Source organism: Rhipicephalus sanguineus, chromosome 9 (genome assembly GCF_013339695.2).
Source record: "Rhipicephalus sanguineus isolate Rsan-2018 chromosome 9, BIME_Rsan_1.4, whole genome shotgun sequence".
Lineage (NCBI taxonomy): Eukaryota > Metazoa > Arthropoda > Arachnida > Ixodida > Ixodidae > Rhipicephalus > Rhipicephalus sanguineus.
This window is the reverse complement of record NC_051184.2, coordinates 146,117,107-146,144,537: the sequence shown is the minus strand read 5'-3', so window position 1 is coordinate 146,144,537 and position 27,431 is coordinate 146,117,107. Positions and strand designations below refer to the sequence as shown.

At 47.5% G+C, this 27,431-nt stretch overlaps 1 protein-coding gene across 2 annotated transcripts in view; it reads right to left on the bottom strand.

Moving 5' to 3' along the window:
* Nucleotides 1–27,431, bottom strand: part of LOC119403989 (receptor-type tyrosine-protein phosphatase mu) — a 963,694-nt gene that overhangs the window by 24,354 nt on the left and 911,909 nt on the right. For both annotated transcript variants that reach the window (XM_049419317.1, XM_049419318.1), the window contains 2 exons: nt 25,178–25,335; nt 3,453–3,588 (listed from right to left, as the gene is read on the bottom strand). In XM_049419317.1, coding sequence (XP_049275274.1) covers nt 3,453–3,588; nt 25,178–25,335 — 294 coding nt within the window. The remainder of the gene's footprint in view (nt 1–3,452; nt 3,589–25,177; nt 25,336–27,431) is intronic.

Below are 27,431 nucleotides of genomic sequence, written 5' to 3'. Positions count from 1 at the left end.
TTTACAGTAGTCTGCAAGATGACGGCTCACAGACCTTTTAAGCAAGTAGGCATGCTCTCGCTGTATTTCACCCATACATCGAAAACTTGCATTCACTAACGAGCAAGCTCTTGTTTGTTGACTGGTCATTCACGCTCTTGCTCCCACCTAGTGAATGCACTTTTTGAAGTACAATCACAGAAGCTCCTTAGAGCAGGTTTTCCTTTGACCTTGCTCTCTAAAGTTACTGATAAAATAACTGCAGCGTTAAAATCATCACAAAAAAGGTACCTCAAACAGGTAGGATCGTGATTCCATACTTTCATAAAGCGTCACACAATCTAAAGTGGCAGCAAACTCTTGGGTAACGATTGTCTTCAGCGCACGTCACAAGCTATGCAGGAGTATCAATGATGAACAAGCAAAAACACTTTGTAAAAAGGCTCACGCGCAACAATTCGTTGAATGTCGAAGCAATATGGTGTTTGGGATTCCTATCTCTTGCGGACGGTGCTACATCGGCCAAACCGGCCGATGTATGAATGAAAGACTACGAGAACATGCATACCCGCTTAAGCGTCAGTGAGCAGTGACCTTGCAGATCACTGTAAAATATGTAATTGCGAGCCAGCGTTTAAAGATTGCAAACTACAAAGCACTTACGCCGAGCACCGCCAGCGCGAAGTATTTGAAGACTTCTGCAACCGAAAACATCTTAAATGTTGTGTCAGCGTGGCCTCGCTCTCGCTACGCAAATACTAAATGATGCATCTATCAAAACTGTGATTTAGCATTGCGTACGGCGCTATATTGTGTCCTGGTACGTGTGCTTCTGCATATGCTGACGTGCAAACGCCATAAAACGCGATTGTTAGCCAGCACTGCGTTTGTTTACTCTCGTCTTCGTCTTGTTCTAGCGCCGTTTCATAGCTCAAGTTCACCATGGAAACCGGTCACTGTGTTGTATGGACAGAATTTCGTGATGTCTATGTAATGGCACGTTCGGATGGTCGTTTGAGAGCGTTCTGGGGCCGTATTCTCAAACGATCGCAAAAGGCGACAATCGCAGAAGTATCGCCTTTGGTGCGCGCTGATTGGCTATTGAGCAAAACTGGAAGAGCGAGGGCGCCATCTAGTATTTCCGTCGACGTGACGGTGCTCTAAGGCACTCCTGACATGCCTGGAATAAACGAACACACCTTATCGCCGTCGGTTGGTGGTGAAGTCTAGCATTTCAGTGACATAGACGGTACATTCTAGTTTCGAATCCTCGGTGGATGTGCGCAGCATTTTTTACGCTGAAGCTTTCAGCAAGCACTACATTGGGGTGTTTGCAGTACTCGTTCTTTGCCAACACGTGTTTTTTCGTGGTTTGAACATTCCAGGAACATGAACCGTGCGTTGCTCGCGTGGTTTATCGCGCGCCGACATCATGTTGAGAGGTTGAGTCGATACCACTGCGGGGGCACACTACAACCGAACTCTCTGAGTAATTAATTTACAGCGCGAAAAACGAGAGACAAAAGAAGAAATACTGCACTGGACAAGCGCTGACTGCCAACTACAACATTTATTGCGCATAACCCATGCTTAAATAACATCGCTGCGTGCCACGTGAACATGAGGGGGCGAAAAGGAAAAAAAAAACTTATTACAAAAACCAAACAAACAGAAACTGTAGTACCTATCATCGTATGCCCAGATAGTCTATCTCTTTTTGAATCAAGCTGATTGAGGCCTGAGCAACGCACACATCCGACAAAGAGCTTATATGCGCAGCCTCCACGAACTCCCGCTGCATCTGCCCCCTGTGTCGATACAGAATGGCCGTGCTACGAAATAAAGGCACACAACCACAATCGCGACAGTGCAGCGATAGGTGCGAGCTATCTTGGCCTTTTAGGGAATTATTGTGCTCACGCAGACGCACATTAATGCAGCGCCCCGTCTGCCCAATATCACACGAAAGTGGAATCGAGTACACTGCGGAAGCACAGCAAGGAATGTACTTGTTTACGTGTCTTATATGACATGCACTTTCCCGTGTGTTCGACCTGTTAGCAATGCGCCGGTCAACTCTCGCACAAAGTTTCCCAGCTTATTCGGGGCAGAAATGACAACATGATCATTGTAGCGAGAGGTGACATTGTAGCGAGAGGTGACACCTCTCGCTACAATGATCATGTTGTCATTTCTGCCCCCAATAAGCTGGGAAACTTTGTGCGAGGGTTGACCGGCGCATTGCTAACAGGTCGAACACACGGGAAAGTGCATGTCAGATAAGACACGTAAACAAGTACATTCCTTGCTGTGCTTCCGCAGTGTACTCGATTCCACTTTCGTGTGATATTGGGCAGACGGGGCGCTGCATTAATGTGCGTCTGCGTGAGCACAATAATTCCCTAAAAGGCCAAGCTAGCTCGCACCTATCGCTGCACTGTCGCGATTGTGGTTGTGTGCCTTTATTTGGTAACACGGCCATTCTGTATCGACACAGGGGGCAGATGCAGCGGGAAATCGTGGAGGCTGCGCATATAAGCTCTCTGTCGGATGTACGCGTTGCTCAGGCCTCAATCAGCTTAATTCAAAAAGAGATAGACTATCTCGGCATACGATGATAGGTACTACAGTTTCTGTTTGTTTGGTTTTTGTAGTACGTTTCTTCCTTTTCGCCCCCTCATGTTCACGTGGCACGCAGCGATGTTATTTAAGCATGGGTTATGCGCAATAAATGTTGTAGTTGGCAGTCAGCGCTTGTCCTGTGCAGTATTTCTTCTTTTGTCTCTCGTTTTTCGCGCTGTAAATTAACTATGAACGCTTACCAACTAGCCCGGCTTAGCACTCTTTTGAATCTCTGAGTAAGCCGTGTTAAACTCTCAATGGAAATACATTTCGCACAAAGTTGCATTCTTCAGATATTATATTGTGCATTAAACAATTGTAGAAAGAAACGTTGAAAGCACTTTCAACACGTCCTATACTTCAAGTAGCCGCAGCCTAGCCTGGCCACTGCATAGAAGACAGCATACGCTCGAAAACGCCGCACTCGGGTCGCTCTGCGCTCGTACGGTACACTCACTCCTGTGTTGCGAGACGTTCGTAAGACCAACGGCCAGTGCAACAATTACGTCACAGGCAAGTGTTTCTTCAGTTACTGAAGGCATCGTATTCTACGTCACCAAACGCGATACTATCGCCTTTTGCGATCGTTTGAGAATACGGCCCTGACCACGTTTGAAAGTGGTGAATGGAAGAGCTTTAAAGCTCTACAACAAGAAGAAGCCAGTCATGTCCCTCCTCACTGATCATGAATTGGCCCGCTTAATGTGGTAGGACTGCTTAGTTGTCCTTTTACACTTCAGAGTCTCTGGAGCACTCTGAAACAAGCACCCGAATATAGCACAAGTGTGGATGGGCGCAAGTAGTAGCCGTGGAAACCAGTTGCCGGACAGCCCGGTCTAGTCACAGCGTACCAGGCACGGCAGGAATGTAGGCCTGTGCTGCCGGACTGTGCGGGCCGCCATGAGGACGTCGGCGTGCCGCTCGGCCCTCAGCTGGTCCGCCAGGAAGGACGCCGCGCAGAAGAGGCCCGACGCAGTGGCTCCGTTGCTGCGACATGACAAATCAATCGAAAAGACAATTATGCCAGCGAATGCATAGGGAACATGAACCAACCAATCAACCAATTTTTATTTTTCATGGAGAAATATGGCGGTAACGGAAAAAAAGCCGCAGTACTGCAGCTTGACGAGGCTCCGGCCCGCTATTTGTTGATTCATGCTTACCAAGCGCGAAAAACACGTGCAGGAAGCAGACGAAGGACAAGCGCTTTCGAACGACTGGTTTTATTACCGGAAAACCCAGACTTCTTATCGAAAGAGATCTGCGCAAAGGATTTCTGGCACAGCATGGGCGCACATAGCAAAACACGCGAAATTACGTAACAACTGCAGGGACAAAATGAGCCTTGCAAGACTGCTGAAAACTGAAGGATACGGAGTACAGTATCAGCGAGGATTTTTTCAAGAGAGATATAGGAAAAATATTGGCACTGGGCAAGGGAAGAAAGGAACGCAGCAAAGAAAGTAAGGTTTGTCTTTGATAAGTAGAGGGTAAACAAAACTCTTTACTGCTGGAATGAAGCGTGTGATGAAAGATGCAAGCTGGGAAGTGGTGCTGTAACACGGGATGGTTGACGGGTGAGGGGTCAGAATTATGCTTTTAAAATAATCAACGTAAACTCCAGAAGTGTATCAAACAAAGCACGCTCGCTTGAAGCCTTCGTATCGATCGTGAACTTCATATTGCTGCAATGACGGAACCGTGGTTGCATAAAGATATACCCGATAGCGAAATTGCTCAACCCGGCCACACTACGGTTCGCAGGGATCGCGACCGATTAGGGGGAGGAATGGCTCTCTTATTCAAACAAGGCATCATTGCTTCCTCTTTCGACATACGAGATGATACTGAGGCCGTGTGCATTAAAGGGACTGTCTACCGCTCGGAAAAAGTTTTCTCATTGTGGTGGAAATGAGAAGATCGTTCGCCACATCGGCGGCAACGAGCATGCTTTTCTCCCATAAAAAAGAATTATGTTTTCATTTGATGTTGAAAATCGTGAAAAAATGACCGCTAGCGTCACCCAACGGCGATGTAGTTCAATGTACTGGTAGGACAAGAAATCCTCGCAGGTAGACTCATTTTGCTTAAAAAACAAACATGTATAACTTAAAATCGTTTTTTACGCACTTGAGGCAGCGGTCAGTTGCGTCAGGGTATTTTCTTGCCTTTTTTTACTCACGCGTCTAAAAAGGCGCCCGGTTCTTGCGGCGCCGCCTTCGGTTTCGTCTGCTTTAACTCATGCGCTATGCCATGCGACCCTCCGCGCTGGTCGTACCGTGCCACTGTATTGCTTTTAGGATGTCTGACATGTGCTGCGCTGCGAAGGCGTACGTATATAGTTTCCTTTTGATGAAACAACTTTGTTTCGATTGCAGCAACCGTGCTAAAATAAATGCACAGACTGCGATTACAGCAAAAGAAGTGTTCTGTAATCGTATAATGAGGCTTCATTTAACCGCTAGCGCGCTGAAAAGAAAGAAGAGAACTAGGGGTGGGGTTCCTTATTTATAAAGATATAGCTGTCAATATAAAGGAATACTATAGCATTAATGAGAGGGTGATACTTATCGTAATTAAGTTTAATAAGAGGTACAAGATGAAGGTGGTAAAGGCCTACGCGCCTACATCCAGCCATGATGATGAACTGGTTGAACATAGAATCAGCGATGAGTAAGGTAAAGACACAGCATACTGTACTGATGGGCGACTTTAATGCAAAGGTAGGCAAGAAGCAGGCTGGAGATCATGCAGTTGGGGAATATGGCATGGCGCGAGGAAACCAGCGAAACTCAAAAACAAGGACGAAGAAGAAGGCACATTCAAGCACACACCATCGCCGGTGTGTGCTTGAATGTGCCTTCTTCATCGTCCTTGTTTTTTAGTTTCGCTGGTTTCCTCGCACCTAAACATGAACCAACCGGCCCAGCTTTTCACGATTCTGAAGGAATATGGCATCGGCTCTGGAAAGGCCAGAGGCGAGTTACTAGTAGAGTTCGGAGAACGCAACAATTTACGGATCCTGAATACCTTCTACAGAAAACGAGCTACTGGTAAGTGGACGTGGAGGAGTCCTAATGGCAAAACTAAAAATGAAATGGCTAGACTTCATAATGTGTGTCCACCCGGGCATTGTACAGGATGTGGAAGTAGTTAACAAGATCCGACCCAGTGACCATAGAATGGTAAGATCTAGAATTCAACTAGACTTGAGCAAGGAACGGCAGAAACTGACACGCAAGAAGCCGATTAATGAACTAGCTCTGAGAGGGAAAGTCACGAATTCAGAGTTTCACTTCAGAATAGGTACGCGGCTTTAACCGAGGAAACCGACCTTAGCGTTGACGTAATGAATGATAATCTGACTAGTATCATTAAGGCGTTTGCAGTGGAAGTCGGGGGTACAGTCGTTAGACAGGACACTGGTAAGCTATCACAAGAGACGAAAAACCTCATTAAGAAACGTCAAGCCATGAAAGCCTCAAATGCAACAGACAAAACAGACCTGGTGGCGCTTTCGAAGTTAATCAATAGGCGTAAAGAAGCCGACATAAGAAAGTACAATACGGAGAGAATTGAGCATGCTGTAAAGAACGGAAGAAGCGTCAAAACTATGAAGACAAAACTGTGCATAGGCAAAAATCAGATGTATGCATTAAGAGACAAGGAAGGCAAGGTCACAACCAATAGGGATAGAATAGTTGAGGTAGCGGAACAGTTCTACAAAGATCTGTACAGCAGCCGAGACAGTCAGGATCATAACGTAAGAAGTAATAGCGCAGAGGAATCTGACATTCCACCAGTATTGACAGGAGAAGTTAAGAAAGCCCTATAGGGAATGCAAAGAGGCAAAGCCGCTGGTGAGGATCAGGTAACATCAGACCTGCTGAAAGACGGTGGAGAGATTATGTTAAAAAAAACTGGCCACCCTGTACACGAAGTGTCTCTCGACGGGAGGATACCGGCATCTTGGAAGAATGCCAGCATCATCTTGATCCATAAGAAACGGGACGTCAAGGACCTGAAAAATTACAGGCCCATCAGCTTACTGTCCGTTGTCTACAAGCTATTTACAAAAGTAATTGCTAACAGAATACGACATTGGAGTTCAATCAACCAAAGGACCAGACAGAATTTCGTACAGGCTTCTCAACAATAGACCATATTCATACTATCAATCAGGTGATAGAGAAATGCGCGGAATACAACCAACCCCTATACATAGCCTTCATAGATTACGAGAAGGCATTTGATTCGGTGGAGACATCAGCAGTCATGCAGGCACTGTGGAATCAAGGCATCGACGAAGCCTATATAAACATAATGGAAGAAATCTACAGCGGATCCACAGCCACTATAGTCCTCCATAAAGAAAGCGACAGAATCCCAATAAAGAACGGCGTACGGCAGGGAGACACGATCTCTCCAATGTTACTCACCGCGTGTTTACAGGAGGTTTTCAGGGCCCTAGATTGGGAAGAGTTAGGAATAAGTGTTAGTGGAGAGTATCTCAGTAACCTACGATTCGCTGATGACATTGCATTGATGAGTAACGCGGGAGACGAATTACAGCTCATGATTACTGAACTGGATACGGAAAGTAGAAGAGTAGGTGTGAAAATTAATATGCAAAAAACTAAAGTAATGTGGAACAATCTTGGCAGAGAACAGCGCTTTGCGATAGGTGGCGAGACACTGGAAGTTGTAGATGAGTACGTCTACTTAGGACAGGTAGTAACGGCGGAGCCGAACCATGAGAGTGAAATAACTAGAGGAATAATGATGGGATGGGGCTCATTCGGCAAGCATTGTCAAATCATGAATGGTAGTCTACCACTATCCCTGAAGAGGAAGGTATATAATAGCTGCATCTTACCGGTACTTACCTACGGAGCAGAAACCTGGAGAATTATACTAAGAGGGTTCAACTTAAATTGAGGACGACGCATCGAGCGATGGAAAGGAAAGTGATAGGTGTAACCTTAAGAGACAGGAAGAGAGCAGAGTGGGTCAGGGAACAAACGGGGGTTAAGGATATCATAGTTGAAATCAAGAAGAAGAAATGGATATGTGCCGGGCACGCAGCACGTCGGCAGGATAACCGGTGGTCATTAAGGGTAACTGACTGGATTCCAAGAGATAGCGAACGCGTGAGGGGGAGACAGAAAGTTAGGTGGGTAGGTGAGATTAAGAAGTTTGTAGCTATAACGTGGCAGCAGAAAGCACAGGACCGGGTTGATTGGCGGAACATGGGAGAGGCCTTTGCCCTGCAGTGGGCGTAGACAGGCTGATGATGATGAAGATGCGTTGAAAACGACTGTTACATTCATTACATTAGGGTTCAGCGAAAATAATGTATTCCTACAGAAATCACATGTGCTTTCGGTTTTAATTTTTACCGGTACTACAATCATCATCGCGTCCACCAACCAGTGTTGTGGGCATGTTTTACGCCAATGGAAGAAGGCCGAACGCAGATCGAAAAATTGTGTTTTAAAGATTTCTATTCGCTTTCCAGGGAAACCGCTGCAGGGTTGACCACTTCAGGCTGTATGCTTCCGATTGCGGTACAAAACAGAAGAGCGATGAAGGGCGGTAGACCGCCTCTTTCAAACAATTATAAACAATCGCACAGTAGTCATTGGTGCGGTATACAGAGCTCCAAAATCTCCACAGGGTATATTATGGAACTAAGAAGATTTATGCAAAGATACTTAAAAGAGCAAGAGAATATCCTGCTCTTAGGTGATTCGGCTTCCGGCTATTGATTAGGATTCGTATATGTCCGTCGACACACATGGTGCCCATGAATTATTTCTCGGCTCAACATTTTCTTACAATTTCTGCCAGCTTGTTAATGAATTTACTAGGCTGTGTATAGCACGGTCCTCTGTACTTCATCAAATTTTATTATCCAATGCTCTGAATCCTTACGTGAATGATTGTCTCGTTGAAGACTGTCTGTCAGACTACAAATCGGTTATCCTGTCCATGAGCATGTCGTCTTGCACGTTACAGCAGAAATCAGGCATCACTTATCTAAACTTTGAAGCTGCCGATGTTTTCGGTGTTGTGAATTTCTTTGAAAGGTCGTTTGACAGTTTCACATTTATTTAGGAATCAAATGGTAGCGCTGACTCTCTATGGGAATATTCTTACAACAATGAAAAGCATTGTGCGATTTATGAGAGTTAAGTTATGAGAATTGTGCATCACAATTCGCAATGCCCATAAAGTCACTGGAACGGGAAAAATACCGCGACCGTCGTGCCCGCCGCCATATTTGGTCCTGCGCGGCCGAAGCTGCGGCGGCGCGGTGTTGATTTCACGCGGAGTAACGCATGTTTTACGCATTGCTTGCGCTTTTGCATCCCTGAATGAAGCAATAATAATAATATGTGGGGTTTAACGTCCCAAAACCAAGATATGATTATGAGAGACGCCGTAGTGGAGGATTCCGGAAATGTCGACCACCTGGGGTTCTTTAACGTGCACCTAAATCTAAGTACACGGGCCTCAGACATTTTCGCCTCCACCGAAAATGCAGCCGCCGCGGCCGGGATTCGATCCCGCGACCTTCGGGTCAGCAGCCGAGCGCCATAATAAAAAGAGACAGGGCGTGCAAACACGGACACAAGAAAGAGATCAGGACACCACAAACATATGGAGGGTAAAACTTCGAGAACTTCAACCATGTAAGAGGAAGATTATTTCTACTGTTTCACCGCAAAATAACTTGCTAGTCCTTGGAGGAGCTGCCTTAGATGATAGTCACTGCAAAACCCTAGCCTTAGGTCCTAAATACTGTTTTAAGCCTAACCTGAAACCAATAGACGTTTTAAGTTTGCCGCGTACAATCACTAGACTTGTTTCTGAAGAAGAGCGTTCCCACTGCATTTCAGACTGCGTTGCTAGCATCAAGGGTTCTAATATGCATCTCAAGTGTTCTGATCCTATCCGGCCTTTGGTTAATTACTGTGTCGAGAAGAAACTCAGGCCAGTAATTTCAGATAAGGAAGGGTATTTTGTAATTATGCCGGACAGTTTGTTCTCAGAAAAATCATTAACAGCCATAGAAAAGAATTTTAGGACGGTAAAACTTAAGCCATCGGTAGTTCGGCAACGTGCTGTCGACCTTTTGTTAAGACATAATCTTGAGAGAATAGCTTGTAATGTCAAGAAGGCTAAATCACTTACTTTAGAATTGTTTTTTTCAGCCAAAACACATAAGAACGAGATTCCGTTTCGAGCAATCGTTTCAGAGCAAGGCACCTGGCAAGTCGCTGTATCTAGTTATTTGCAGAACTGCTTAACCTCTTTGAGTTTTTCAGACCCTTTTCGTATGCGTAATTCTCAGGCGCTAGTTCAGTTCCTCTCAGAGGAGAACCCCGGCTGTTGTAAAGCTTTTAGTATGGATATTGAAGACCTATATTATTCTTTGCCGCATAAGGACTTGTTAAAATGTGTTAATGAATGTATTAACGAACAAGGCGACCAGACGGTTTTCACCGATAAATGTGGTGTTTCTACCGGGGCATTTCTAGAAATCCTTTCCATGTATTTAAAGTCGACGCTGGTAGGTTGGAAGGAAGGCGTTTATGTGCAGAAATCAGGGATATGTATTGGTTCTAAGGTTGCTCCGGTTCTTAGTGATTTATACCTTAGCAAGATTGACAATCTTTTGGAAGGCGCCTTAGGTAATTCGGTTATTAAGGTTTTTCGTTATGTGGACGACTACTTGATTTTTTGTAGTGATGAGGACTTTGAAAATGTGGTAACTTCCGTGAGCGAAAAATTTGAATTAAATGGAGGAGGGCTGAGCTTTACTAAAGAGGTGCCTCAGAATAATGGAATACAATTTCTAGACATTTCCTTAACATTCCAGAAGAACCACGTGTGCTGGCAGTATTCTCCTAGATCTTCCAAACCGCTGTTAAATTTTTCATCGAAGCACTCGAAGGTTGTAAAAAACGGCATCGCCATGTCTTGCCTTAAGTCAGCCCTCACCAAGTCATGTGAGCACAAAATGAGTGATAGCTTTAGCGCACAGGTTACGCGTCTTTTAGATGTAGGGTATCCTCGTGATGCAGTGGCCACGGTCGCTGAGCGTTTAAAGAAGTCTATTGTGTTAAGTCCGAGCATGGTTGCAGAAAGCGATAGGAAGAAACGTGTCGTAGGTATTCCGTACATTCATTGCATATCTCACAGGCTAAAGAAAGTAGGAAGTAGATACGGCGTTAATGTTGTTTTCACGGCTGCCAATAAGCTAGGTAAGATTTGTGCCGCTGTGCAGAGGAAGAATGAGCGAGTAAAAGACAAGAAGCGGACCGATAAATGTTTCGTAAAACACACCAACAAATTCACTGATTGCCGTACGAGTGTGGTGTATAAGGTCCCTTTCAGCTGCGGCCGCTTCTACGTAGGACAGACGGGCAGATGCATTAACCAGAGATTGTTGGAACATAAGAGATCGCTAACAGGAGGCTCACCTTCTAATCTATCTTTACATTGTCGAGATTGTAAGTGCACGCCAAAATTCGATGAATGCGCAGTGGTGTACCGGCATAGAAATGAAGAAACGCGCCTGATGATTGAAGCATGGCATATCGAGAATAGTGGTAGCGCATGCGTGAGCCAACCGTCGATTAACTTGCATAAAGATGAAATCAAATGCCTTAACAGTTATCTTCTACGTAGACCGCCACGCGTGCCGGATTGATAGGTTCGCCGGTTGCATGGGCATGCGCAGATAAGTTTTCGTGCCTTCTTTCTTTTCAGCCGTTGTGCGTCTCTTCAGTTGTTAGCGGCGTTTGTGGTGTCCTGATCTCTTTCTTGTGTCCGTGTTTGCACGCCCTGTCTCTTTTTAGAATGAATACGTACCAACTAGCTCAGCTCTCTGTTATTCTGAGCGCCATAACCACTAGACCACCGTGGCGGGGCCCCCGAATGAAGCATGCCATTGTTCGCTAACTGATTAGGAAAGAAATAGCCGCAGTTTTCACTTGCCTTAACGCGCACGCACGCGTACTAACGCGATAAAGAACTGCGAACTGCGCGGCATTTACGCGCTCAGCTGTCGGCATTTATTATATGCGAATCATTTTTTAACGAACTTCTGCGAGTTTGAACGTAGTATCTATCTATCTATCTATCTATCTATCTATCTATCTATCTATCTATCTATCTATCTATCTATCTATCTATCTATCTATCTATCTATCTATCTATCTATCTACCTACCTACCTACCCACCTACCCACCCACCCACCCACCCACCCACCTACCTACCTACTTACCTACCTACCTACCTACCTACCTACCTACCTACCTATCTACCTATCTACCTATCTATCTATCTATCTATCTATCTATCTATCTATCTGGCCACCCACGACTATTTGCTCTCCTAGGCGTTTCGTTAATCGTTAATGGGATGTATGCCAAATTTGGTATGGCATAACATGGCTGTATGCACGAATATAAACTACAGGCGGTAACATGAAAATAATTAGATGCACGCCATGTACGGCATGATTTACATGCCACGCTCATGATGCACTCGCGGCCGCGTCGCTAGCTTGATACACAAAAAAATTGATATGGCGTGACAAGATTGTATGACGAACGTAAGTTACTGGTCATAACGTGCAAATCATGGCAGGCATGATTTACATGGCATGGTCTCGGGGCGCTCGCGGTCGTTAATGAAATGCATATATACCAAAATTGATATGACGAGATATTTCTGTACGATGAACGTTAGTGACAGGTGGTAACATGAAAATCATGACGTGCATGTCATGTACAGCACGGCACGGTTTACTATACACTGTCTTTGTGCGCTTCCGGCCGTTTTGTTAACTGGATGTATACCAAATTTGGTATGGCATGACATAGGTGCGTGACGAACATAAAACCATGTCATGCGTTGTATATACCAGATTCTACATGCTTGCATGAATGACAAACATGCGATATATAGTGAACAAATGGCATACGCAGCTTTTTTCTGGCTGCTTCGCATTAGATTGATTTCCACAATGCGTGGGATCTGCCGGAATGACACAAAAGGCACAACTATACAGTCACGTCACGCGCTAGCATGCACATGAAGCCAGCGAACCGGCCGCGAGTGCACCATAAGCATGGCATGTAAATGGTGCCTTACATGACATGCGTGCCATTATTTTCATGGCACACACTGTTTTTTATCTTCATCATACAGTCTAGTCACACAATACCAATCTGTAGCAGTCAAGTTTCATAGCGCACTGATCGTTATATGTGAACCCAGAGGCGTCAGTTTTACGACAAACATAATTAAAAGCTGCCCAGCAATGTTATTGTGCATGAACCTTCAGCGGCAACCACGCGAAAGAAGCTGCACTGGTGCAACAGAGACGCAAACATTCCCCGAAACAACATTTGCGAATTATAAATGAAACACTTGCCTCACAAAGGCGGCTATCAGTCGTGGGAACAAATTTTTCGCGCCGTATTCTGTGCAGCCACACAGCCCGTCACTTGGCATCCTTTATCCCGCTGGGAACAGCAAAGAGGGCTTTGGCCGTTTCCCGCCGGTTGCTGCACCCAAAAGCTCAGCACCAGGCCTTCTTCGATACCTCGACAGGCTTGCGATGAAGTGTAAAAACGATACGGGATGTCGTAATGTTCCTGCACGCTTTTCTGAGGCTATAGAAACAATCGCCCTTCAAAGCGCCGTGCGTCGGCGGCCGGGAGACACTCGCAAGGCGAGCGAGCTGGACCCTTTCTGTGGCGAAGCCGCCGAAAGGGCGCGGCGGCGAAGAGAAAACGAACGCGGTACTTTTACCGTTCCAGTGACTTTATGCCCATAGACTACCGCGCCGCCAAGCGGAATTCAGGAGCGTCCTCTCGAGGAGGGTTAGTAGACGACAAAATGGCAGCACTACGCAGTCCCTCCCTTGTTTGGCTGTGCTAACCTCAGTGTTAACGCGTTGGCAAGGAAGGAACACTGCGACTTGGCATGTTCCCTGCATCAGTGAACAAACCGGGCCCTCCGTGACACGAGAAATCTGATTCGCTCTTGCGAGGCGCGAAGTTTTCGTGAAAATACGTGGCGACTCGCGCTTTGAATGCTAGCCCACAGCGTACGTATACTATCAGCTTCGCGAGGCTTTCTGTAGTCACGTACGTCAGTTAAATGTTATCGTCCGACATATTCAGTTGAAGCTCACCCTATTTTACTTGTATATAGCATTGGTCAGTGTTTCTTGTAGTGCATGAATCCCATAACACTGTACGCGGGAGGTCGCGCCGGCTCGCGATGTGCTCTTGTAAAACTGAGCGATCTCAAGTCGATACATTAAAATATGCCTCTGTCCTTTGTCAGCAAAGCGCTGTTACTAATCGTGCGAGCGACGTTTCAATCATTCGAGGACGCGTCTGCTCCACGCCTTTCGTGGAGCGAACGCTTTCCACGCCGTCCTTCGCCAGTGTGTTGGTTTCATAGCCAGCGCGCTTGTTTTTGTACGTTTGTTGATAGGTGGCAGCACACTGCAAGCGATTTGCTCATTGACCGATCTGAGAGCGAAATGTTCTCCGCGCCCAGACGTCTCTGTAATTAGAGAGTTTTAGTTTAGCGTGCGCAACGGCCTTGCGCACGCAACGGGTGAGAGAGAGCAAGACTGCGCATGCGCTGAACCTAAGAGAGATGCGTGCGTTTGAGCGCGCAAGAGATGCGCACGCTAGATCTCGGCGCTTACGTTGCGCCCGCTACGGCCGTTGCGTACGTTACGGGCGTTTCTCTCGCGAGATCACGACAGGTCGAGACAAGCAAAATGGCTGCGTCCGACAGCAGCACAAGCGGCACGGCGGTCATGGCAGCGAATAAATGCCGCGTCCATTTCGGAATTACCCTCGATTTGGAGCTCCTTGTCTACGTGAGTAGCTTGAATCCGTTCGCGGACCCAGTGCAGTGGACAGTGATCGCTGCAAAGATGCAGGAGATGTTCGATGTCGTCGAGACTGCAGTCGCCCTTCAAAAGCCACCGCTCTCGGTTTGTGAGCATCAAATCGTCTATCTCTTCCCATGAAAGAGTGGCCAAAAGGCGCTGATTCGAAAGGATGCTGGAAGGAATTTTTTCTCCCTCGCTCCTGCTCGCCTCGTAGAAGTCGTACCAACCGTCACCGTTCACCACAGATCACCCCAACAAAATTTGCGCCATCGTAAAATCTTGCCTTGTCTCGTGCCTTGACTTGTGTCAGCTATGATCGGCTATTGTAGTTTATTTCTTAGCCACTAGATGGCGCAGAAAAACACGCCGATACGAAGGTGCTGACGCTTAGACGCAGTCCACGTTTCGGTTGTTGCGTACGGTAAACTAAAAATGTAGGGGACAGCCTCAACTCTAACGTACGCAGCGCGCAGGCCGTTGCGTACGTACAGGTTTGCGCGCGCTAAACTAAAACTCTCTATTGTAAACGTGGTGACGCGGAGTGGCAGAAGTTGTTCGGCGGAGGAAATTCTTCAGATTGCTTTCAGCAGTGATGTTGAAAGAAACCATCTTGACGACGAGGATTTTTCATTGGACGTAGAAGACTGTGAAGGCACCGAAAGTGAGAGCGACGGTGAACGATCAGCTGCTAACTCACGAGGAGCGAGTTGCACTTCACGTCCCCTCGTGCGTTAATGTTCTTTCGCGCTCGTAAGTCACTTTGATTGTATTTAATGTATGATATCCTTGAGCGAGATAAAAGCATAGTTCCTCTTGTGCACTGCATGTATAAATTATTGTGGATATTATGGAGCGCCGCATGCCGACAACACGCTCGAGCTCGACCAGAGAAGCGAAATGGTTAGAGCGTTGGAACGTGCAGCCACGGCCACAATCCACGCCTCTCGGCTAACTTCTTCGACGTTGCGAAAAGGATACGTGTGCATTCTTTTCAATATTCGTGTTTCGATCGTGCTGATCGAGCCTGCAACATGCGAGTGAAGTGAATTGCACACGGCTAGAGTCTCAGCATGGCTGTGACACAAGCGCTACTGAATGGGCAGTTAAATGCTTGTGTTCCGTTGAAGACGTAACTCCGCGTTCCCGACTGCACAAGTAATGACGACGGCGTATTATGTTTGCAAACCATCACCACGTTAAACGTCCCGTGCAGCAGCGATGGCGCTACTCGCTGGCGGCCTACTACTGCGGCAAATCCGTAAGGCAGGCTCGGTACAACGTATCTATATAAACGTTGGCTGGGCACGTACTACCTCGGAGTGCCGTTCTGCTCATACGTCAATTTTAGTACATGCAGTTTTATGTAGCACGCACAGGATTTCGCAAAGCATCGTTATGCACGGTAACGGAGCTGAAATATAACCTTTCACACCACAGCAAATAATTAGGTGGCGAGTACTTAGCACTTTCCATGGTTTGGGAAGGTAGCTTAGTCTCATATCCAATTCAGCACAGCTCATCACTTCATCCAGTGAAAGTGGCACGGGCCGTACGTCCGCACGTACTATCTGTTCCTATGCTAACAAACGGGTTGACCCTCCTCCTGGCGCCATCTTGAAAAGCACGGCGCGCCACCTATAGTTCGTGGGCATTGCGAATAAAGTTAATGACAATTTCTCCTATACCCTTAAAACCTCCACTTTAAACCCCGTTAATAGTTACCGTTATCTTGGCGTGCACATAACCCACAACCTCTCATGGAATATGCACGTTGAACATGTAACTAACAACGCAATCGTATGCTTGGATTTCTCCGCCGTAATTTTTCATCCGTTCCTTCAGATTTAAAACTTCAATTGTACACAACACTCGTTAGATCCAAATTAGAATACGCTTGTTCTATTTGGGACCCATTTAGCTCCGTATTAACTACAGCCGTGAGTCCGTTCAGAACCGTGCAGGTCGTTTCCTGCTTTCCAATTACAACCGCTACGCCAGTGTCTCTTCAATGAAAGCTACCCTAGGTCTACCAACACTCCGTAAGTACTTCCGCTTAAACCTATTTCACAAAATCTTTTGCACGAATCCAACACTTAAAAATGATCTTTTCCTTCTTTTCCTTCCCCCAGAATGTGTATCACCACGGTTCGACCATCGTCTCAAAGTTAAAATTCCCATATGCCGCACTAACACTTGCCATGCTTCTTTTTTGCCGCAAACAAGCAGTTACTGGAACCGCCTTCCTGCCTCCATTGCTGGAATCGAAGAATCTGCCGCCTTCAAAATAGCAGTTATTGATGTATTGTTCTCAGACCACTCCTCTCTGTAATGCCCTCGGGCCCGGAGAAAGTGCAATAGGAATAAGTTTTGGATTGCGAGAGACATAATTCATGTCAAACGAAGGTACAAAAGGAAGAGGGAAGCGCGTAATCCAAGTGCCCAGAACAAGACATCGCTTCATAATTTGAGGCTACATCTAAATCATCTTGTCAAGGAATCTAAATACGTATTTTTTAATGTAACTTTGAAAAACTTACTTTACGAAGCATCTAGCAGATTCTAGAGATATGTAAACCCTTCAGAGAAACAGAATATACCTGTCGATGAAAGAATTCCCATTGGACGTACGGAAAATTTTAATTCCTTTTTTCTTCTGCCTTTATCAAGGATGATGGCACACTTCCGCCCTTTTCTGATACTTCCGATCACCCTTCAGTATCTAACCCGCCAATCAACGAAGGAGTCTCCTACGCACTAAGAAATTCCCAAGTCCCGACGAGTTTTTATACAGATATGCTCAGTGGGCATATCTGAGCATATACAGATATGCTCAGATATGCTCAAAGGATCTTAATAAAAGCTATCGGTCTTCAATTACGAATGGAGCATTTCCTTTAGCCTGGAAACAAGCTAAAATAACTCCAGTTCACAAAATGGGAACACTTCTTATATGGGTAACTACAGGCCCATAACTCTTACGAGCACCAACTCCAAACTGCTTGAGCGTATAATGTGAAATGTCTCTCGAATTAGAACCTTTGGTTGGGCTAGTTGGTGCATGTTAACGGAAGTAATAAGGCGCCAACGATAAGAAGTGACCTAGACGAACGACTTGTCCATGTTAATTCTTGTGTTCGTCTCGTTGGCGCCTTATTCCTTCCGTTATTTCTCCAATAATTTGTACACCTACAATTTATTGCCACCACTGCGACATGGTTTTCTTAGGGGCTTATCTACAGTAAGGCAGCTTGTTGTGAGAGTGTATGATCTTGCGCAAGCTGTAGACTGTCGAGGGCAGATTGGCCTAATTTTCTTAGACTTTGCCAAAGCCTTTGATGAGGTCTCGCATCCGAAACTAACAGCAAGTGAAACATTCAGAAATTTAGGTGTTACTCAGTGGTTATCGCCATTCTCGTGCGCAGTACGTAGAAACAAGTAAAATTAAATCCACGTCCAGACCACTTTTATATGAGCGCCTGTCCTGTGTGCCTCTTGTCTATGTCCCCGTCCCATAGCACTCGTATGTCCGCATCACGTATGAACCAACTTGCCCAAACACAAGTCCTGCTAAGCCAGTTTTATCCGGCGTGCCTCCAGGCAGTGCTCTGGGGCCACTTCTATTTCTTATTTTTATTAATGACCTGCCTTCAGATTTATCCCTCACAACAAGGCTGTTTGCAGACGACTGCGTTACATATATAACAAGATCGCATCCTTGAGTGACGAGTTGGACCTGAACAAGAATTTACAGAAAAGTCTACTTTGGTGTAATGAATGAACCCCATAAAATCAGTTTGCACGACTATAACAAGAAAAGAGGTGCCTCTGAAATATAATTACCGCATGGGTCCGCATGAACTAAATAAATATAGAAATACTTAGGGTAGGTATTTACTCCAGACTTGAGGTGGAACACTCACATCGATGACCCCTGTAGAAAGGCAAATAAAACTCTGTGGGGCCTGAGGCGAGGACTACAGAACGTAACTCCCGAGGTGAAATGCCTGGCGTATAAAACTTTAGTATACACGACCAATAATAGAATATGCTAAGATAGTATGGGACCCCCCCCCCACCTCACGCACGCACAACGCTTCTGACCGCTATCAACTGGACTGAGTTCAAAGGATGGCTTTCAGATTCCCATTTAATAAAGAACTGCGCGTACAATCTGCTTCCGAACTATGTAACCGTGCAAACCTTCCCGCGTTAGGCCTAACCACCTAGTATGAACGCTTAAAATTTCGATTCTTTATTATTCATAGCCATGTTAAAGTGAGCTTATTTGATTTCCTTGTAATTTCTGAAGCTTTGGACATACACACTTTGTACATAAAGCCGCCAGTCACCCGAAATGACACAAATTCACCTTCTTTCCGACGGTATATCTTCCTCCATCAGTGCTTTTACTTCAGCTTAACAGTTACTAATTTTCTTCGGGTCAAAGACGCCATAGCATGTATTTGTTTATTCTTGTGCGCACAATATCGGCATTTTTTGACTTATGATCAATACTGCCATATTGTTTTGTTATTTCCTATTTCCAATGCGCCCAATACAAGAGTAGATGCCTTTGTTCGCTGTATGTTTCTATTTGTGATGGGCCGCTAGGTGGCGCCGCTTTGTCTGGCTGGCTGCATACCGTGCTCTGTTCTCACGTGTTCCTGGCCCGGTACGGGGCCCCGCCCGGCTCTGGACAAGTTCACTATTCCTTCTAGTAGGCATCCACGACACGTGGACACCATACGAGTACCGATCCGACCCCAGGCTGGCCCTCCAGGCCCCTTCAGAAATCCGAAGCGGCGCGGCGCCGCGCTAACCCTAACGCGCCGCGCCTGCACCTCCGTAATGCAGCGTCTCGCCGAGCCTTCGGTACCACCGACAACAAATGATGCCCCACCGGTAAGCCCAGCCTCCTGTTGTGCCACTGCCGCTGCCGTACCTACGCTGTCATTGTCTGGCGACGTCAGCAGACCCACGCCGACAACCGTCGATCAACCGGCAGCGTTCCCCAACAGCGCGCACGCTCCAGCAACGTGCAACGCAAGCGTCCTTGAGACTCCCAGCTCAAGCACGCTACCTCCGGATCCCAAGAGCCTCAATACCGCGTCGGCGTCGCAATCGGTCGCGCATGATGCTGTTCCCATCGGATCTGCGCCTGGAATACTCAAGGAAAATTCTATGTGTGCCGACAAGTCCGTATTGAAGAGCGGCGTTCCTCTCGTCCCCACAGTTTTGCCCTCCACTATTGCGGCCGACGACTTTTCGACAGAAATGGACTTCACGGCATCTGGAACACCGTGAGGCCAACCGGAAACCTGCTTCGACCGCCCGACCTCGCACCGAGCTCATCACCGTCGGTATCCAACTTCCACCCGGGACACTCACGCCCAAACTACCTCTGTACGACTTGCTTGCTTCCATCATCGCCGCCGCAAATCTCTCGCCCAAGATCAGCGCGGCAGTCACCCTTCAGGCCAAACCAGCTCAGAGCCTTGTGTTCCTGAAAACACACTCCCCTCTCACTGCCCACCTCCTCCTCTCTCTTACGAATATGGAACTTAACGGTAAGCCGATCACCATCAAGCCATATGCACCCAATCCTGCCATCTCACGCCTCGGCGTCATACACAATGCCTGTGGTCATTTCACATCACCTCAGCTCTTGCATGGCCTCGAATCTTTCACTACTGACATACTCGCTGCACGTATGAAGGGCTCCACTGAATCCGTTCTCATAACATTTGCTGGAACCGTCATCCCTCGCTTTGTATATTTTAAACGCGTATCCTTCCGATGTCGCCCACATAAACCTAAGCCCCCTACTTGTACCCGGTGCCTTGCTATAGGGCACCGTGCTCACCAATGCCCTCAGCACAGCGTTGCGGCCAAGTGCCGCCGCTGTGCAGCGCTTCTGCCCGCAGATCCTGCTGCTCACGTTTGTGCCTATCCCTGGTGTATCCATTGCCAAGTCAATACTCATTCATCTCTCGACTCCACCTGCCCTTTCCTCCTTGCTAAGCAGCGGGAGTGTGCCAAAGCCGCTTTTCTCCGTCGCACAGCCTTGCACCGAACCACCCAGCCATGCCCGCCCTCCTCTTCGACGCATGAATTCCGTTCACCCCCTGCAACATCCACCCCGGGATCCTACGCCGCTAAAGTGAAAGGCGCGTCACCGGTGTACCCTCCTTCCTCTAACAACACACCCTCACCATCCATGATTAACGAGAGCCGTTCCTTCGATCTCCGGCTCGCAATGCTGGAAAGCAACCAGCGCGAGCAACAGCGCGTCTCAGATGAGTTACAGCAGAAAATCCACGCTTTGACGCAGACCCTAGAAACCACTACCTCTTCTCTTACCTCCGAACTCGCGGAGTTGAATAAGCAACTCGCCACGCTCACCGCCCCGACCTCCGACTTCCATGTAGCCAAATTGGCTGACATGGTCGAAACCACCACCACCGCGCACCACACTCGCTTGGTTCAACTGGAAACCTCGATTGTCCGAATTCTTTCCGCCCTCGAAACCCAATCCCAAGCAATTGGAATCATTCGCTTCTATGTTCAACTCCCTGCAAGACTCGCTTCCGCCGGCAAAAAAGAAGGAACGCGGTCGCACAAACGCCTCCGCCCCTGCAATGGCTTAGATGGCGCGTGGAAAGGACCTCGAGATTTTGCAGTGGAACTGCCGCAACTTTCGCCATAATAGGACCCCTCTCCACCAATATATCCTCACCCGCCCTCTCCTACCCCATTTTATTCTTCTCCAGGAGACTCGGACGGCCCGCACCCTCCCGGGCTACCGTGCCTACCATGCTACGACGGGCACGCCACTTGCGTCCCGTACGCACCGACATTCCCGTCGAACGACTTGACATCCCCTCGACTCTCCTTAGATATTTAGTCGGTGTGGTCTATTACCAACCCTCTTCTCGTACCTCTCTCACCCTTATGTCTTTTTACAATGCCCCTGCCACATCTTTGTTCAATGCCCTTGGCAAATTCCTCCACTCTTCCTTTGACTACTCATATCCTCCTTGGGGGTGATTTCAATGCTTCTCACAGGCTCTGGGGTTACCCCCAGACACTCAAACCAGGCCACCTTCTGCACTGTCTTGCCCAGGAACGTCACCTCACCTTTCTTAACACTCCTGACATCCCTACTCGAGCGGGCACTGCCTCACAGCGCTTCACTACACCCGACCTAACTTTCTCTCGGGGTTCTCTTCCTTTTCATTGGCAGGTGTCAGCCTAAAACTTTTTCAGTGACCACTTTCGCATACACATCACCACTTCCCTTTCCCACATGACTCGGACACGCCAAGTAGTTCACACTGACTGGGAGGCATTCCGCACTAATCTCCTTTATGGCTCATATGAAAGTTACGACGACTGGACATCGCGAATCTCCGCAGCACTGGCATCCAGCAGCCGTCGCGCTCGCTTTCGACACCCCATTCCTGACCCTGATCCTCACTTTCTCCGTTTATGGCGTCGTCATAAACGTTTGCAACGCTCTTTTCGCTCCCAGCCGCATAACGTCCTACTCTCCTCCCGCATTGATGATCTGCGTGCTGAAATCGTGGCTTACGGCGCATCCCTCGAGCACTCTCGTTGGAACGCGCTGTGTGACGGCCTCGACTCCGCATTGCAGTCGCGATCCACATGGTCTCTCTTTAGATCTCTGTTAGGTACTAAGCCTACCCTTGCTCCCACCCTAGCTAAAGCGCTTACTCACGGGACTCCGTCTGATGTCTTTGACAATTTAACCTCTCTCTATCTCCCGCCTCCCTTAACACCTTCCTACCCAGATTACTGTGGCGATACTAGCCCAGACCTAGACCGCCCATTCACCCTCAGGGAGCTTGAAGCTGCCCTGGCAACTCATTCTAATCGCTCGGCACCCGGCGAGGATGAGATAACATATACTACACTCCGCAATCTTCCCGACAACGCTGAAGAATTCCTCTTAAAAACATTAAACGAAGCATGGGACAGCGGCTGCCTTCCGAGCTCTTGGACATCCTCTCTCATTTGCATGATTCCGAAGCCGGGCAAGCCTCCATCCCTCTCTAACCTTCGCCCTATCTCTTTGACGTCATGCGTAGGCAAGACCGTTGAGCGAATGGCCCTGACTCGCCTGTCTGATTTTATTGAGGTGCGAGAGTTCTTCCCCCATTCTCTTATCGGCTTCCGACGTCGCGTCTGTGCGCAGGACATGTTCCTCGTCCTCCAGCACACATTTCTCTCACCTTCTCGCAATCAGATTCATGCTCTTGTAACCGTTGATGTCCGTAAGGCATTCGATGGTGTATGCCACGACCACATATTGGCTCAGCTCTCCTCCCTTTCATGTGGTTCCCGCATGTATTCTTACATTCGGTCCTTCCTTTCTAATCGAGTAGCTCGCTTTAGAGTCGATACTCATCTGTCCAACCCGCACTCCCTCACCCGCGGCACTCCTCAAGGTGCCGTACTATCTCCTACCCTATTCAATATGGCTATGGCCCCTCTTGCCTCCCAACTATCCGAAATTCCTGACCTCCATCATGTTTTTTATGCCGACGACATCACTCTCCGGTGAACGTCTGGATCTCCCGGACAAGTGCAGGATACTTCACAGCGTGGCCTAGATCTTATCACTTCCTTTCTTTCCACTGCTGGCCTGTCTCCTGCTCCAGAGAAATCTGAGCTGCCTTTGCTCAATCGCTCCGCTTACCAGCGCTCCCACAATGATCTCATCTCCCTGCATCTTTCTGGCTCTCCCATTCCTACCGTTAAACAATGCAAAGTTCTTGGCTTCCCTTTGCATGCGGCCAAGAACGCGCAGGCCCTCCATCATGCTGTCAGGACCTGCCATTCGGTAACTCACCTCCTGCGACGCGTTATCACTCGACAGTCTGGTCTCCACGAGGCTCATGCGTGCCGTGTTGCCCATGCGCTCGCCCTCAACAAGTTCCTGTATTTTATACCTTACGTTCAATTTACCCAAACACAACTTAACACTCTAGGAAGAACTCTGTTAGGCCTCTACAAGGCAGCTCTCAACCTTCCTATCACTACCTCTACTACTAAGCTATTTGCCACTGGCCTCTTCCATCCACTACGTTCTCTTCTTTCTCTCCACCACGATTCTCAGACTGCGCGTCTTTCTCTTACCCGTCAGGGTCAATGGCTATTGGCCCAAGCGGGTATCCCTCACATTGCAGTTCCCGTTGCCACCTTGCCTTCTCCCGCGTGCACCCCTGCTCCCAACCTTCGTATCCTTCCTCTCCCGTCCAACATGTCCCCCGTTCTGCACGCCGGCCGTCGTCACGCGGCAGCGCGGCATCATTCCCCTCCTTTTTCTACACAGGGAGTCGCCTATACGGATGCCTCGTTCGTGGCTCCTCGGGGTTCATGCGGCTACGCTATCTACCATCCACACCTTTCGACACCTGAAACCCACACTAGCGCGCCATACCTGCACCCACCCGATGTACTTTCGCTCGAGGTCCTTTCCATTGTCCATGCCTTAGAACGTTTAACTGGGCAAGTTGGTGTGATTCCATCTCGAATGAATAAACCGCGCAAAAGAACGAGGACGAACAGAAGAAACAACAGACCACAGCGCTGTAACCACAGTCCATGCCTTACAATCATTTTCTTCCCTCCCTTCACTTCCCGAGTACACGATATACTCTGGCTCTTACGCCGCCATCCGTAACATACAGAACCGCACATTACCCCCATACCTCCAACAGGAGGTTGAGCTGTCTATGCACTGCAACCTTCCCCTGTTTTCCTACGCTGGGTTCCTGGGCACTCGGGGATTGACGGCAATGAGCTGGCTCACCGGCTCGCCCGCGATATATTGCACCGGGCACCGTTCATCCCCTGGCCCACACCTTCGGAAGACAGTGGGAGCTCCGTCAAGAACGATGGGAAGATCTCGCTGCGCCATACTATCAAGGAGGTATACCTACAGCTCTGACTCGACAAGCGTCTTTACCTTCCTCCTCATCCATCGCTCACTCTACTAGAGGCTCGAATTCTACGGCACATCCAAATGAATTGCCTGATCATCCCCTCTCGCCGTTTTCTTTATAAATATAGGTCGGACCCCTGCTGTCCCAATTGCCCATCTACATATGCAGACCTGCCACACTGCCTTTTCTACTGCCCAACTGCTCAGCAATCCAGCTCATATCCTCCCCCTTTCCTTTCCATCACCACCTGGCTCGACTGGATCGGCGCCGAAGGGGAAGAAGAACAGCGTCGACTGATCACGCAGGCGGTCGAAATGCTCGGCCTATGAATTTGGCTGAATAAAAGTCTTTTACTACTACTACTACTACTACTACTATTTGTGATGTACTTCTTGGTAATTTCTTGCAGCAGAACATTGTGTATTTTCTTGTATAATTGTATTTGTTTCCACTCCTGTGAAAACCCCATATGGGGTTGACAATCAGCGATCAACAAACCCTATGCCTGCTGTAAAGAATTGCTGCGGCAACACAACTTGACAGGCTTGCCAATGAAGCCATAGCGTCTCTGTAAAACATCCCATGACAATACCAATGACAATACCCATGTGCCTCTTTTCTTTATCCCGAAAAAATTTGTTCTGAGCCCGGTCAAACGTAAATAGAACTCACAAGCATGCGACAATGGTGGGATTCTTGGGTGGGCACTTCCGCTGCCAGCGCTCAACTTTGCTGAGGAAGCGCACCAGGAGGTCCACAGATGGCGGGTTGACGTCGCCCTTGCGCCAGCCTTGCAGGTGAAACTGCTTGAGGAGCCGAGACTTGGGAGACTGCATCGCAGGGCGAACGTAAGTTGCATCTTGTAGAGCAACAAGCTAAAGCTATAAGCTGTAAAAAATACGGCAGATCCCACGCGTTGTGGGAATCGGTTTCATGCGAAGCTGTCAGAGAGTACTTCTATGCTGTATTTTATGGCTTTGAGCAAAGCCCTAAGAGGTGCATTGACGTGTTTTTGTAAGTGTGCTGTGTGCACATCGTGGGCTTACCAGGCACGTCGACAACAGTGGCGTTTAAAGGTTAAATTAGGGTGTGACGTAACGGCAGCCCTCACATTAGAGTACATAGGTCAGTGTTATCGACATTAGGCGCGCATTATGGTGCAATTATGTGAATATCATACATAACGTTCGGTAATGTAATCCTCCGGGGCCTAGCAATGCTTCAATATAGCTTGCTGAATCAAAGGAATACAAATGTAATGTTCATTAAACTGCTACAAAAGTGGAGCCAGCACTGGAACCACAGACGTTAATCTGATAGGACGCCAGTACCATAGGAGTATATATGTAGCATTTATTGCTTTCTTGTCAAATCAGATAGTCATCACCACAGCCACAATTGACGTTGCACCGAAATTACGCCTGCATAGGCTGTTTTTTCAAACCAGTTCAAAGACCTCGCGTGGCTCTAGGGCAGAATACCTGATTGGCACGCAGAATGCTTTGGTTCGATTACTGCTGGGATCCTAGTTTGTGTTCTTTCCATTCATCGGATCAACGCTGCCGATGTCGATTTTTCTTAACGCTCTCGCATTTACATTACCAATGTCTGTTCTCGCCATTCCTGGGTAGATATAAACTGTCAATCACCTGTGGCGCATACCGATACACCATGGCCCGTGGCGGGTATGTGCCACACGTGTCTGGAGGAAAGGGTTTGACGACGTACGCGACAGGATTTTCACGTTATTCATGTCATGTCCCGACAGTCATATTCGTCAAATCCTCTTACCCTCCTATGCCAATTTTCGTCTACACCAAGTTAAGGAGGCGACCATGAGAGCACCCAGACAGACAGACAGACAGACAGACAGACAGACAGACAGACAGACAGACAGACAGACAGACAGACAGACAGACAGACAGACAGACAGACAGATAGACAGATAGATAGATAGATAGATAGATAGATAGATAGATAGATAGATAGATAGATAGATAGATAGATAGATAGAAACACTGAAAGTGCGAAAGGTTCGCTAAGAAATGCTTCGCATTTACAAGCAGACAGTACACATCCCGAAGAATTCCGCAAGAGAAACTAATGTGCGCGAGGCTAGAAAGCGCCTCCTGCACGCTAATTATTGTCACATAAGAGAGTAGCTGCTTGCGCTGGTCGTTACAACACACTTAACAAGGAAAACCTGTTTTAGTGCGCATAATGCTTGAAGAGATAAGATATGACTGGTTCATTATGAAACAAGCGCAAAATATACGAAGACTCAGAAAGGACACAGGACGGAGCGTGTCCTTTCTGAGTCTTCGTATATTTTGCGCTTGTTTCATCATGAACCTATACCAACACGCCCAACTGGCAGTCATCTTAAAGATATGACTGGCTTTGCTCTGTCTTATCTTGTCCTGTCTTTTACAACGAAAGCTTTGTGAGATCATAACAACCGAAATTTTGGTGGCGTAGTTGTCACCGCCGCCGCCAGTGCCCGTAGAGGGGGGGGAGAGGATGGGGAAGGGTGGCTTCGCTGGCAAAGAGAGCAAATTCGGCGTGTTGACAACAGTGTACTAAACAAGACTAGAAATCATGTTTGATTTCAGCACGGATTTGACAAGGTCGCAATTTACAAAGATAGGTTAAAAATTTCTATGCGACTATTTGAAGGAAGGGGGTTTCTGACGTCCTGCCGCGGGCCGAATACTACTACCCCGTAGGCCGCAGGTTGCCTACCCCTGCTTTATATTGAACTATTTTCGAGCACGACGAATTAACGTGAATTAACGTGCATTAACGTGAATGACAGTAAAATAAACGGCTACATCGAACAAAAGTAGCCGGACCACTGCGTATATGAAACGATACTAGAAGACAATCCGCAAGCTTCCACTTATTCTGGTAAACATTTTCATGCGAA